The 15121-nt window shown below is 48.7% G+C and overlaps 1 protein-coding gene across 1 annotated transcript in view; it reads right to left on the reverse strand.

The window, feature by feature from the left end:
• Positions 1 to 8553: 8553 nt before the first annotated feature.
• riok3 (RIO kinase 3 (yeast)) overlaps positions 8554 to 15121 on the reverse strand; it is a 49685-nt gene continuing 43117 nt past the window's right edge. The window contains exons 11-12 of the mRNA XM_070896915.1: positions 10697 to 10804; positions 8554 to 8779 (exon numbers count right to left, since the gene is read on the reverse strand). Of these exons, the coding sequence (XP_070753016.1) occupies positions 8687 to 8779; positions 10697 to 10804 (201 nt within the window). The 3' untranslated portion in view covers positions 8554 to 8686. The remainder of the gene's footprint in view (positions 8780 to 10696; positions 10805 to 15121) is intronic.

Consider the following 15121-nt stretch of genomic DNA (forward strand, 5'->3'; position numbering starts at 1 on the left):
CTCGACTAGAGCCATTTCCCATTCTTCCGGGTGCAACGTCTCGCGATCTTTTCTGAAATGAGAGTTAGGACAATCCTACACAATATACAATAATTTACAAAGCGCTCACTGGTGTTCTCTCTTCCGCTCAGCTCGGGGTCTCCTTTTGCCTTTTTGTTATTTTAGCTTCTTTGCGGTAGCTACCTTAAATTATGCCTCACCCCCTCCAGGGGATCTCGGCGGCTCGTCCCCCTTCTATTAGTTAGGACGGCCTAGGCACCTTCCTCCTTTCAGCTAGGAAGGTCCTTAAAATTCCTCTTTTTCTCTTAGAAGTTAAATTTAGTTCTTTTGGATCTCGTTTTTAGAGATCCTGCCGACTACGCCAGAATCTGTCGAGGAAATTTCTAAGTTAAATTAACTCAGGCGGAGGCTTTCAGAGTCGTGCTTCGAGAGAATTTTATTTAAAAAGCAAGATATCTCGGAGAGCCTGCTTGGACCGTACCAAGGCAGAAAACTCTCCTGTACAAGCAAATTGTCCCTATCTTTATACAGAAATAGAATACAGAAATAGAAAAGGAATCTTATTCATTAGTTCCGTGAGTACAAAGGTCGTCTCGGGAGGAACACACTCTATCTGTCCTTGCATAGTTTCTCCCTGTTCACAGTCTGATAAGCAGAATATCAGGAGACTCCCTTTTAATACCGGATAGTCATTTAATTACATTTCTAAGTTTCAAGGCTAAAAAGTGTGGGTGCTGTTCTAGTCCTATTATTTCTTCAAATATAGCAAAAACAGAATTTAACCCTTCCCTTTACCATAAGCCATAGATTCATAGATTCTTTCTTCCACAGCCTGACATCAGTAGTTGGGAAAATGCTCGAATCTACTATTAAGGACGTGGTAACAGGGCGTGAGAAATTAATAATAGGATTGGGCAGAGTCAACACGGGTTTATGAAAGGGAAATCATGTTTGACAAATCTGTTACGAGTTTTTTGAGGTTATAACTAGCAGAATAGATAAGAGGGAACCAGTGGATGTGGTGTATTTGGATTTTCAAAAGGCATTCGATAAGGTGCCACACAAGAGGTTATTGAACAAAATTAGGGCTCATGGGATTGGGGGTAATATACTAGCATGGATTGAGGATTGGTTAACGGACTGTAGAAGAAAGAATCTATGAATCTATGGCTTATGGAAAAGGGAAGGGTTAAATTCTGTTTTTTGATATGCTTAAAGAAATAATAGGACTAGAAAAATAGCCACGCTTTTTAGCCTTGAAACTTAGAGATGCAATTAAATGACCATCTGGTATTAAAAGGGAGTCTCCTTTTGATTCTGCTTATTAGACTGTGAACAGAGAAAAACTATGCAAGGACAGATAGAGTGTGCACCTTCCGAGACGGCCTTTGTACTCGTGGGACTAATGAATAAGATTCCTCTTCTATTTCTGTATTCAATTTCTGTATAAAGATAAGTGCAATTTGCTTGTATGTCAGAGTTTTGCCTTGGTACGGTCCAAGCAGGCTCTCCGAGATATATCTTGCTTTTTAAAATAAATTCTCTCGAAGTGCAGTTCTGAAAGTCTCCGCCTGAGTTAATTTAAGCTAAATATTTCCTCGACACGGACAGAAAACAGAGAGTAGGAATAAACGGGTCATTTCCAGGTTGGCAGACTGTAACTAGTGGGGTACCGCAAGGATCAGTGCTGGGGCCCCAGCTATTCACAATCTATATCAATGATTTGGATGAGGGGACCGAGTGTAATATATCCAAGTTTTCTGATGATACAAAGCTAGGTGGGAATGTAAGTTGTGAGGAGGATGTAAAGAGGCTCCAAGGGGATAGAGACAGGCTCAGTGAGTGGGCAAGGACATGGCAAATGGAATATAATGTGGAGAAATGTGACGTTATCCACTTTGGTAGGAAAAATAGAAAAGCAGAGTATTGTTTAAATGGTGAGAGATTGGGAAATGTTGGTGTTCAGAGGGACCTGGGTTCCTTGTACACCAATCACTGAAAGTTAACCTGCAGGTACAGCAAGTGATTAAAGCAAATGGGATGTTGGCCTTTATTACAGGAGGGTTTGAGTATAAGAGTAAAGATGTCTTACTGCAATTATATCTCTTCTTAGGCAGTCCCCCGGAGTCGAGGATGACTTGTTCCACACTAACACCAGTTCTCAGGTGACGGATGAGTCCGATGCGGGACCTATAGTCTCTGTCGCGGGTGGGGCAGACGGTGGTTGGAAGGACGGGTGGATGGGGGGGGGGCCTGGGTTGCCGTGCGCTCCTTCCGCTGTTTGCGCTTGGTTTCCATGTGTTCCCGGTGAAGAGACTCGAGGTGTTCAGCGCCTTCCTGGATGCTTCTCCGCCACTTTGAGCCGTGTTGGGCAATGGGCGCCCAGGTTTGGCAGGGTAGATGCTGGGAGGATGTTTCCCCCAGGCTGGGGAGTCTAGAACCAGGGGTCACAGTCTCAGAATAAGACTGCGATGAGGCGGAATTTCTTCACTCAGAGGGTGGTGAATCTTTGGACTTCTCCACCTCAGAGGGCTGTGGAGGCTCAGTCGTTGAATATATTCAAGGCTGAGATTGATAGATTTCTGGATATTAAGGGAGTCGAGGGATATGGGACAGTGCACGAAAGTGGAGTTGAGGTAGATCAGCCGTGATCTTATTGAATGGCGGAGCAGGTTCGAGGGGCCGAATGGCCGACTCCTGCTCCTAATTCTTATGTTCTACTGACTCAGAGGCAAGCTGAGTCACAGCTGATGATTAATTCTTCAGTAGAAAACACACACAGCAGCAGTGTACACGACAATGAACTTGCAAGTACTTGAACGATAAGAGAGTCAAGGGTTATGGAAGGAAGTGGAGTTGAGGCCAAGATCAGATCTTCTAGTGAGAAGGAGGAACTGAAGGATATCCTTATTAGGCGAGAAATTGTGTTGGTGAAATTGATGGGATTGAAGGCCGACAAATCCCCGGGGCCTAATTGTCTACATCCCAGAGTACTTAAGGAGGTGGCCCTAGAAATAGTGGATGCATTGGTGATCATTTTCCAACAGTCTATCGACTCTGGATCAGTTCCTATGGACTGGAGAGTAGCTAATGTAACCCCACTTTTTAAAAAAGGAGGGAGAGAGAAAACGGGTAATTATAGACCGGTTAGCCTGAGATCAGTAGTGGGGGAAATGTTGGGATCAATTTATTAAGGATGAAATAGCAGCACATTTGGAAAGCAGTGACAGGATCGGTCCAAGTCAGTATGGATTTGTGAAAGGGAAATCATGCTTGACAAATCTTCTGGAATTTTTTGAGGATGTAACTAGCAGAGTGGACAAGGGAGAACCAGTGGATGTGGTGTATTTGGACTTTCAAAAGGCCTTTGACAAGGTCCCACATAAGAGATTGGTGTGCAAAATCAAAGCACATGGTATTGGGGGCAATGTACTGGCGTGGATAGAGAATTGGTTGGCAGACAGGAAGCAGAGAGTCGGGATAAAACGGTCCTTTTCGGAATGGGAGGCAGTGACTAGTGGAGTGCAGCAGGGCTCAGTGCTGGGACCCCAGCTCTTTACAATATACATTAATGATTTGGATGCAGGAATTGAGTGTAATATCGGCAAGTTTGCAGACGACACTAAACTGGGTGGCGGTGTGAGCTGTGAGGAGGATGCTAAGAGGCTGCAGGGTGATTTGGACAGATTAGGTGAGTGGGCAAATGTATGGCAGATGCAGTATAATGTGGATAAATGTGAGGTTATCCACTTTGGTGGCAAAAACACGAAGGCAGAATATTATCTGAATGGTGGCAGATTAGGAAAAGGGGAGGTGCAACGAGACCTGGGTGTTATGGTTCATCAGTCATTGAAAGTTGGCATGCAGGTACAGCAGGCGGTGAAGAAGGCAAATGGCACGTTGACCTTCATAGCTAGGGGATTTGAGTATTGGAGCAGGGAGGTCTTACTGCAGTTGCACAGGGCCTTGGTGAGGCCTCACCTGGAATATTGTGTTCAGTTTTGGTCTCCTAATCTGAGGAAGGACGTTCTTGCTATTGAGGGAGTGCAGCGAAGGTTCACCAGACTGATTCCAGAGATGACTGGACTGACATATGTGGAGAGACTGGATCAACTGGGCCTGTATTCACTGGAGTTTAGAAGGATGAGAGGGAATCTCATATAAGTTTCTGACGGGACAGGACAGGTTACATGCGGGAAGAATGTTCCCGATGTTGGGGAAGTCCAGAACAGTCTTAGGATAAGGGGTAGGCCATTTAGGACTGAGATGAGGAGAAACTTCTTCACTCAGAGAGTTGTTAACCTGTGGAATTCCCTGCCGCAGAGAGTTGTTGATGCCAGTTCATTGGATATATTCAAGAGGGAGTTAGATATGGCTCTTACGGCTAAAGGGATCAAGGGGTATGGAGAGAAAGCGGGAAAGGGGTACCGAGGTGAATGATCAGCCATGATCTTATTCAATGGTGGTGCAGGCTCAAGGGGCCACATGGCCAACTCCTGCACCTACTTCTTGTGTCTTGATCACATGCTGGTGCAGTGTGTTGGTCTGGACACATTGATGTAGACCTGTAACACATCTTTTGCTTAGCACATTTGCATTTTTCTTTTCTTTTTTTTATCACCTGTATAAGGTTCTCGGTTTATTTCATGCACCAAACAGTGCAAATATCAACCAAGTCATCATCATTTTAAACACACATCTGTTGAAAAGATTCCAAATTCTTATGGGCTCGAGTTTTGGCCATGTATTTATAATGCTGACTTATATACATTATACACTTTCTATGCATGTAGTGATTGATTTCATTCACATGAGTAGAATGGGCCTACATTCTTTGGAGTTTAGAACAATGGTGACTTCATTGAAACATAAGATTCTGAGAGGGCTTGACAGGGTAGATGCAGGGAGGATGTTCCCCCCGGGCTGGGGAGTCTAGAACCAGGGGTCACAGTCTCAGGATAAGGGGTCGGACATTTAGGACCAAGATGAGGAGAAATTTCTTCACTCTGAGGGGGTGAATCTTTGGAATTCTCTGCCCCAGAGGGTTGTGGGTGCTGACTCACTGAATATATTCAAGGCTGAGATAGAGAGGTATTTGGAGTCTAGAGGAAATCAAGGGATTATGGGGATCGGGCGGGAAAGTGAAGTTGAGGTCGATGATCAGCCGTGATCTTATTGAATGGCGGAGCAGGCTCGAGGGGCTGTATGGCCTACTCCTGTTCCGATTTCTTATGTTCTGATAGATTTTTGGACACTAAGAGAATCAAGGGATATGGAGATCGGGCAGGAAAGTGGAGTTGAGGTTGAAGATCAGCCGTGATCTTATTAAATGGCAGAGCAGGCTCAAAGGGCCGTATGATGTCTCCGCAAGATCCTACAAATCCCCTGGGAGGACAGCTGCACCAACATTAGCGTCCTCGAATTCAACATCCCCAGCATTGAAGCACTGACTACACTTGATCAGCTCCGCTGGGCAGGCTATATTGTCCGCATGCTCGACACAAGACTTCCAAAGCAAGAGCTCTACTCGGAACTCCTTCTTGGCAAGCGAACCCCAGGTGGGCAGAGGAAACGTTACAAGGACACCCTCAAAGCCTCCCTGATAAAGTGCAACATCCCCACCGACACCTGGGAGTCCCTGGCCAAAGACTGCCCTAAGTGGAGGAAGTGCATCCGGGAGGGCGCTGAGCACCTCGAGTCTCGTCGCCGAGAGCATGCAGAAACCAAGCGCAGGCAGCGGAAGGAGCGTGCGGCAAACCAGTCCCACCCACCCTTTCCCTCAACCACTGTCTGTCCCACCTGTGACAGAGACTGACTCTCGTATTGGACTGTTCAGCCACCCAAGGACTCATTTTAAGAGTGGAAGCAAGTCTTCCTCGATTCTGAGGGACTGCCGCTGATGATGGCCTACTCCTGCTCAAATTTCTTATGTTCTTAAAGAGATGCAGTGCTTTTGGGGGATTGGTGGAGTGGAAGCTAATGAAAAGCAATGTGCACGGATTTCTTTTATTATTTACTGTATAGAAATGCTCAGCTCAGTTCTAGACTCGTGTTTTGCTCAGGCCTTTGATGAAAGGTGTCCACCAGAAAGTTAACCATAACCAAAATCATAAATCACATATTTATCAGTTTTGAAAGAGCTGCTTACGAATACTATTTGGCAGAATGGCTTTATAGCAGCACTTACTACACATCACCATAGGCGGTCCCTCGAAGCGAGGATGAATTGCTTCCAGGCCAAAATGGGATGAGTTCACAGGTGTTTCAATGAAGGACCTAATATTCCAGGTCCCGAACTACATGTTGAAGAGTGGAAGATGCCTGTGCGTGGATTTTTTTAACGTGGGGTGGCCGTTGCACACCAGCCACCACACGGGCTTGACAGAGCGAGGTCTTGGTCCAGTGGCAAGGGGTAACCAGGACGACTGGAGACCTGCTCTGCTGCACGGACCCAGTGCACACACATATCGCAGTGTGGGCTGGGCCCGTGCTGCCCCTGGGCCCTCGCCTCTCCTGGGCCCCGATCACGTCCCTCTACAATCTCTCGCCGCTCCTGCTGTACCTGCCCGCGCTCCAATCAGCGACCTGGATTTGGGCGACGTCAAATCCAGTCGCCCTGTTGCAGCAGCACGCGCTGTACCTTGCGGTGGTCGGGCTGATGCTCCCGCTAATGGCCCCGGCCTGCTGATATTACAGTACTTCCTGCTACACATCAGGAAAGACGTGATTGCACTGGAGCAGGTCCAGAGGAGAGTTACGAGGATGTTGCCAGGACTGGAGAGTTTTAGTTATGAGGAAAGATTGGGTAGGCTGGGGATGTTTTCTATCGAACACAGGATGTTGAGGGGAGGTTTAAGTGAGGTGTATAAAATTATGAGGGGCCTGGAGTGGATAGGAAGGACCGGTTTCCCTTAGCAGAGGGGTCAATAACCAGGGGGGGGGCATAGATTTAAAGTAATTGGTAGGAGGGTTAGAGGGGATTTGAGGGAAAGAAGATTCACCCAGAGGGTGGTGGGGGTCTGGAACTCACGGCCTGAAAGGGTGATAGAGGCAGGGACCCTCACCACATTTAAAAATGTACTGGGATATGCACTTGAAGAGCTTTGACCTACAGAGCTAAAAGTGGGATTAGGCTGGCTAGTTCTTTGTCGGCCGGCGTGGATACGATGGGCCAGATGGCCTCCCCGTGTTGTAATTTTCTATGATCAACATGAAGTGCACTGGTCCATATTTGGTTGGGATGAATTAAGATGCACAATACAACTACTGATCTAGTTGCACTGTCACAAGTTCAGAGCATTCATTCTAGACGCCACACTTAAAACATTCTGGATGCACTTAGCTTAGGGAAACACCATCTTTTAATTCTGTTTCTGAACACATGATGAAGTTTCCCAGATGATCCAATATCCTCACTGTTTTCTAAGTGACTTTTTAAGATTCATTAGCAATCTTTTGACTACAAAACAGAAATTCATTATTTATTGTATAAACAAAATTAGTGCAGAGTTATAATTCAAATGGGCCTGCCAATCACCTTCTATGCCAGTACAATTAAGAGGACCATGATAAGTTGTTTCTAAACAGTGAAATTAAAGGCCTGTGACCGCTGCTTTAAATCACATTTTGTTGATATTCGAATTTGCAAAATGCTCAGTGAATCTGGTTTAAACAGATACACCTGGACTCCGGGGGGGGCGGGGGAGAAGATTCACTCCCGCCCGATGGCGGACGGATAATTCGAATTATTACCGCCCGGTGGGAGGAATAGGTGGGAAATTGGGCTCTTTTAAGTCAAAAATGGCCTTCCAATGCTTTCGGCGGCTGTCGGAGTCAGTAGCAGGGCGGTGTCCATCAGCACGATGCTGATGATGTCAGCGTGACGCGGTCATGCCATGCTGACGTGTTGCAACATCCTGTCCCCTTCACTTAAAGGGGAGGGACGCTGCGAGGCCCTCATTGGGCTACGAGGGAGGGGGCTCGGCCGGGCCAGTGGTCCCGCCATGCTGCTTGTTGGCAGCCCGGCCTAACCAACGGGCGCCAATGTCGGGCCAACTCAGGAGTTCGGCGCGACGGTTAAAACAAAATGGCGGCCGCGGCGCCGCGCCCTCCCCTTTAAGGGCTGTTGTGGCGCCCAGCCGAAGCTGTCGGGGGCACCGACCGTATTCCCGCGGTGCGCAATAGGGGTCGGCGCAGGGGGTGGGGGGAAAATGGGGCGTGGCGGAAGACCCCGGCCCGGGGATGGGCCTTTTTAAAAAAAAAAAGGAGCAATTTGGGCCCCCGGGTGTTGCACTGTCAGAGACAGCTTTCCAAACACAACACGGTAAACGCGGAAAGAAACTTTTCATCGAATAAGGCAGTGACGGCGTACATTTCACTGACCCCATTTCAATGCAATTACACTGTCAATGTGTAAATACAACCTTCACACAAAATGTCATTTAAAGTCAAGTCGGGCCAACGCGCGACAAATTAACACGCACAGTGTAGACGGAGGTATCCTCACCACCACACCAGTCTGATTCCGGTCACAATAAATACCGACTACACAAATCTACTGATACTCATTTTTAATTTTAAACCTAAAGTGGATTAAATTGCACAATCAGATTTCCAGCTCGCCCATTTAATCTTTCCCCTCTTGCAAAGATCAGCCTGCATAAAACATTTAAAAATCACTCCTCCTTTAATCGTCGGTTGGACTTTCATCGTACGAGATCGTCCTGTGTTTGCCGCGCCTTTGGACATGGTCTTCGTTCATTTTCTCCAAAGCTTCGATCTACGAGATTTATTTTAAAAAGAAAGGTGTAGTAGTGTGGTTAGCACAGACAACGTACTGAAATTAATGCAGCCATCTTGCATTTTTTATTCATTCACAGCATTTATTGCCCATCCCCAATTGGCCTGGAGAAGGTGGCGGTGAGCCGCCTTCTTGACCCGCTGCAGTCCGTGTGGTGAAGGTTTTTCGAGTGGTTTGATACAAGTGTCATTTCAGAGGGAAATTAAGAGTCAACCACATTGCTGTGGGTCTGGAGACACATGTAGGACCAGACCGGGTAAGGACGGCAGATTTCCTTCCCTAAAGGACATCAGTGAACCAGATGGGTTTTTACAACAAGCCATAAGAACATAAGAAATAGGAGCAGGAGTAGGCCACATGGCCCCTCGAGCCTGCTCCGCCATTTAATACGATCATGGCCGATCCGATCATGGACTCAGCTCCACTTTCCCGCCCGCTCCCCATAACCCCTTATTCTTTTATCGGTTAAGAAATTGTCTATCTGTCTTAAATTTATTCAATGTCCCAGCCTCCACAGCTCTCTGAGGCAGCGAATTCCACAGATTTACAACCCTCAGAAGAAATTCCTCCTCATCTCAGTTTTAAATGGGCGGCCGCTTATTCTAAGACCATGCCCCCTAGTTCTAGTCTCCCCCATCAGTGGAAACATCCTCTGCATCCACCTTGTCAAGCCCCCTCATAATCTTATACGTTGCGATAAGATCACCTCTCATTCTTCTGAATTCCAATGAGTAGAGGCCCAACCTCCTCAACTTTTCCTCATAAGTCAACCCCTTCATCTCCGGAATCAACCTATTGAACTGCCTCCAAAGTAAGTTTAATTCAAAATAAAAATAATAAAAGTTAACAAGGAAAAAATGAGGAGTTTTGGGTCATAATACTGAACACCAACAAAAGAAAACAAATGACCTGCTTAGAAGAGCGACTGTGCCTGGCAGCGAGGGGTTAATGCAATATCCACGATGGGAAGGATTGTGTCAACGAATCGCTATAGGCTACTATCGAACGGGTTAACTCAGCTTCCCATCAGACTCAGTAATATCTCCAAGCCGAATATAAAGCCAGAATAACTAGGTCCGTTAATCCGTCTGGTATATTTGCACAGTTCTCTAATAACACTCGACCAGCTCTGCTGGGCGGGCCACATTGTCCGCATGCCGGACACGAGACTCCCAAAGCAAGCGCTCTACTCGGAACTCCTTCACGGCAAGCGAGCCCAGGTGGGCAGAGGAAACGTTACAGGGACACCCTCAAAGCCTCCCTGATAAAGTGCAACATCCCCACTGACACCTGGGAGTCCCTGGCCAAAGACCAGTCCGCCCAAAGTGGAGGAAGTGCATCCGGGAGGGCGCTGAGCACCTCGAGTCTCGTCGCCGAGAGCATGCAGATACCAAGCGCAGGCAGCGGAAGGAGCGTGCGGCAAACCAGACTCCCCACCCTCCCTTTCCTTCAACCACTGTCTGTCCCACCTGTGACAGGGACTGTGGTTCTTGTATTGGACTGTTCAGTCACCTAAGGACTCATTATAAGGAGTGGAAGCAAGTCTTCCTCGATTCCGAGGGACTGCCTTTGATGATGATGATGATGATGATGATAATCATGGCGGGGGAAGGGGGGAAATAATCTGAGATAATATCCAAAGACTTTATGCTACTACAAAACAAATAGTAAATTAGTCGCTTCACTCTCGCCCACTCAATTATATTTCCCCCCTTGCAGCAACGTATCACTGGAAAGTAGTTTAACTCGCTGGTTTAATGAATGAAATGTTCACAAAGTCAGCCCTCAACAAGTTATATTTTACGAAATGTCCTTGTTGTAGTAAAAGCTCCCCAGACGCTTAAAATACTGAGATTTTATTCATAAGCCGTGCTTTACTGCATTAGAAGGTTATACCTCAGCAACAAAGTCCACTTCATTATCCGCTGTAATACCTAAACCAGAGACTGCGTTGAAAAGCTCCCTTTCGCCCATTGCGTCTGCAACTCCCGACTTCTGGAAGAACTGCAACATGGAGAGCAGAATAATGGATCACTCTACATGTTTGGCCCAAGAAATCCATGAGTTAAGTACAAGTTTCAGAGTACCAATTTCAAATAGAACAAGGCAAACATGAAAGACAGACATAGTGGGCCCAAGTTTCCACATGATTTGCACCTGATTTTTTAGGAGCAACTGGTGGAGAACGGACTATCTTAGAAATCGCAATTCTCCACATTTTTTTTTTCTGCAGTTCTAGTCAGTTAGAACAGCTGGGGGGGGGGGGGGGGGGGGTGAAAGCTGTTTGTTCCTGACGGCAGGCGGGGAGGGGGAGGGAAACGGCTGCCTCAACTTTGAGGCTTCCTGCAGCCTTCTCACTGCTGCAAGAAGCCTCAGTGCTGATGGCAATGTGCTTTTATTAAAAAATGTTCAAAAATTGAACAGCTACAAAGAACTACAAAAATGGCCAAGTGCCAATGTTTTTTTCACACTGAGCATGTGCGAACGCTCCAACGCGCACGCGCAGCGTTGCCGGCAGGAAAAAAACTAATTTAAATAGTACCCGCCCCCTCCCACTTACAAAATCGGCGCAAGTGTAGGCTCCGCCCCCCTGGGCGCCGCGCCAGGCAGACAAGGAGCTGCAGGGCGCTCCAGAATCGCGCTTTTTTTTTCCGGCGCCGTTTTAGGCGCGAAAAACGGGCGCCCAGCTCGGAGGGGCGCCCGTTTTTTATCGCGTGGAAACTTGGGCCCAGAATGTTTCAGTGTAAGGGGTGTCGCAGTTGTGTGGGGCGGACTGGTTGGGCCGGGTGCTCTTTACCTTTCCGCCATTGTTCATTGTTTATAGGTTTATATGTAACCTTCAGGGCTGCTGACCGAGGGCCGTGCGGCTCTTTGTCGGCCGGCGTGGACACGATGGGCCGGAATGGCCTCCTTCTGTGCTGTAAGTTTCTATATAGCAGTTTCTTTTTAATCGTTTACGGGATGTGGGCGTCGCTGGCAAGGCCGGCATTTATTGCCCATCCCTAACTGCCCCTTGAGAAGGTGGTGGTGAGCCGCCTTCTTGAACCGCTGCAGTCCGTGTGGTGAAGGTGCTCCCACAGTGCTGTTAGGGAGGGAGTTCCAGGATTGTGACCCAGCGACGATGAAGGAACGGCCGATATATTTCCAAGTCAGGGTGGTGTGTGACTGGGAGGGGAACGTGGAGGTGGTGGTGTTCCCATGGACCTGCTGCCCTTGTCCTTCTAGGGGGTAGAGGTCGCGGGTTTGGGAGGTGCTGCCGAAGAAGCCTTGGCGAGTTGCTGCAGTGCATCTTGTAGATGGTGCACACTGCAGCCAGGGGGCGCCGGTGGTGGAGGGAGTGAGTGTTGAAGGTGGTGGATGGGGTGTCGATCAAACGGCTGCTTTGTCCTGGATGATGTCGAGCTTCTCGAGGGTTGTTGGAGCTGCACTCATCCAGGCAAGTGGAGATTGTTCCATCACACTCCTGACTTGTGACTTGTAGATGGTGGAAAGGCTTTGGGGAGTCAGGAGGTGAGACACTCGCCGCAGAATACCCAGCCTCTGACCTGCTCTTGTTGCCACAGTATTTATGTGGCTGGTCCAGTTAAGTTTCTGGTCAATGGTGACCCCCAGGATGTTGGTGGTGGGGGATTACTGTTGTAATGTGTGAAACGCAACAGCCAATTTGAGCACCGCTAGCTCCCACAAATAGCAATATGATAATGACCAGATAATGTTTTTTTTTAATTCATGGGATTTATTGCCCACCCGTAATTGCCATCGAGAAGTCACCATTGCTGTAGGGGGCAGGAGTCGAGGTGGAAGGAACTGAATGGATGAGTTCCGAGGATAGTAGCTTTGTGTCTGCCATTGATGGGGTGGAGGGAACGAGGAGCGAGATGAGATCCAGTGTGAATAAGTGGAAGGTATACGTATTGAGGTAAAACAGGAGATCACAAAATGGTTGAGAGGATGAGGTCACGGAGAAATTTCAACAATGACTTGTACAACGCTTTTAGCGTAGTAACATAGAAAATAGGGGCAGGAGTAGGCCATTCGAGCCTGCACCGCCATTCAATATGATCATGGCTGATAATGCAATTTCAGTACCCCATTCCTGCTTTCTCTCCATACCCCTTGATCCCTTTAGCCGTAAGGGCCATATCTAACTCCCTTTTGAATATATCTAACGAACTGGCCTCAACAACTCTCTGTGGTAGAGAATTCCACAGGTTCACCACTCTCTGGGTGAAGAAGTTTCTCCTCATCTCGGTTCTAAATGGCTTAACCCTTAACCTTAGGCTGTGACCCCTGGTTCTGGACTTCCCCAACATCGGGAACATTCTTCCTGCATCTAACCTGTCCCGTCCCGTCAGAATTTTATATGTTTCTATGAGATCCCCTCTCATTCTTCTAAATTCCAGTGAATATAAGCCCAGTCGATCCAGTCTTTCTTCATATGTCAGTCCTGCCATCCCAGGAATCAGTCTGGTGAACCTTCGCTGCACTCCCTCAATAGCAAGAATGTCCTTCCTGAGATTAGGAGACCAAAACTGTACACAATATTCCAGGTGTGGTCTCACCAAGGCCCTGTACAACTGCAGTAAGACCGCCCTGCTCCTATAGTAAAGTGTCCCAAGGTGCTCCACAGGAGCAATTATCAAACAGAATTTGACACCGAGTCACACAAGGAGATATTGGGACAGGTGCCCAGAAGCTTGGTCATAAGGAATGTCTTAAAGGAGGGGAGAGAGGTGGAGAGGTTTAGGGAGGGAATTCCAGAGCTTGGGGCCCAGGCAGCTGAAGGCACAGCCGCCGATGGTGGAGCGATTAAAATCGGGGATGCTCAGGAGACCAGACTTGGAGGAGCACAGAGATCTCGGAGAGTTGTCAGGCTGGAGGAGATCAACCAGATAGGGAGGGATTTGTAAACATGGATGAGAATTTTTGTTTAAAAATCGAGGTGTTGCTTAGCCGGGAGCCAATATAGGTCAGTGAGCACAGGGGGTGATGGGTGAGCGGGACTCGGTGCGAGTTAGGACACAAGTCAGCGAGCAGAGGGTGATGGGTGAACGGGACTCGGTGCGAATTAGGACACGGGGCAGTGAGCACAGGGGGTGATGGGCGAGTGGGACTCGGTGCGAGTTAGGACACGGGGCAGTGAGCACAGGGGGTGATGGGTGAGTGGGACTCGGTGCGAGTTAGGACACGGGGCAGTGAGCACAGGGGGTGATGGGTGAGTGGGACTTGGTGAGAGTTAGGACACAGGGCACAGGGGGTGATGGGTGAGCGGGACTCGGTGTGAGTTAGGACACGGGTCAGTGAGCACAGGGGGTGATGGGTGAGTGGGACTCGGTATGAGTTAGGACACAGGTCAGTGAGCACAGGGGGGTGATGGGTGAGTGGGACTTGGTGCGAGTTAGGACACGGGTCGGTGAGCACAGGGGGTGATGGGTGATCGGGACTGGGTGTGAGTTAGGACACGGGTCAGTGAGCACAGGGGGTGATGGGTGATCGGGACTGGGTGTGAGTTAGGACACGGGGCAGTGAGCACAGGGGGTGATGGGTGAGTGGGACTCGGTGTGAGTTAGGACACGGGTCAGCGAGCACAGGGGGTGATGGGTGAGTGGGACTCGGTGAGTTAGGACACGGGGCAGTGAGCACAGGGGGTGATGGGTGATCGGGACTCGGTGTGAGTTCGGACACGGGTCAGCGAGCACAGGGGGTGATGTGAGCGGGACTCGGTGCGAGTTAGGACACGGGGTCAGTGAGCACAGGGGGCGATGGGTGAGCAGGACTTGCTGAGAGTTCGGACACGGGGCAGCGAGCACAGAGGGTGATGGGTGAGCGGGACTTGGTGCGAGTTAGGACACGGGTCAGCGAGCACAGGGGGTGATGTGAGTGGGACTTGGTGCGAGTTAGGACACGGGGCAGCGAGCACAGGGGGTGATGGGTGAGCGGGACTCGGTGCGAGTTAGGACACGGGGCAGCGAGCACAGGGGGTGATGGGTGAGTTGGACTCGGTGTGAGTTAGGACACGGGGCAGCGAGCACAGAGGGTGATGGGTGAGCGGGACTCGGTGCGAGTTAGGACACGGGCAGGCCAATTTTGGATTTCAAAATCAGCACAAGAATTTTGGGGAAAATCAGCAGACTGGGATACTGGAAACGAGTGTGGCTCAGAGAGGCCGGAAGCAATGATTGCAGCTTCAACATCACAGCAATTACACATGGCACTGTCTGCAGAAGGGCAAGGCAGTAAGGCTGGGAAGCCCTATGAATAATATCTTGTTTTGGTAGAGCGAGGTAAACTCTGCAACACCAGAGCGACTCAATTGCCACA

Source organism: Pristiophorus japonicus, chromosome 1 (genome assembly GCF_044704955.1).
Source record: "Pristiophorus japonicus isolate sPriJap1 chromosome 1, sPriJap1.hap1, whole genome shotgun sequence".
Lineage (NCBI taxonomy): Eukaryota > Metazoa > Chordata > Chondrichthyes > Pristiophoridae > Pristiophorus > Pristiophorus japonicus.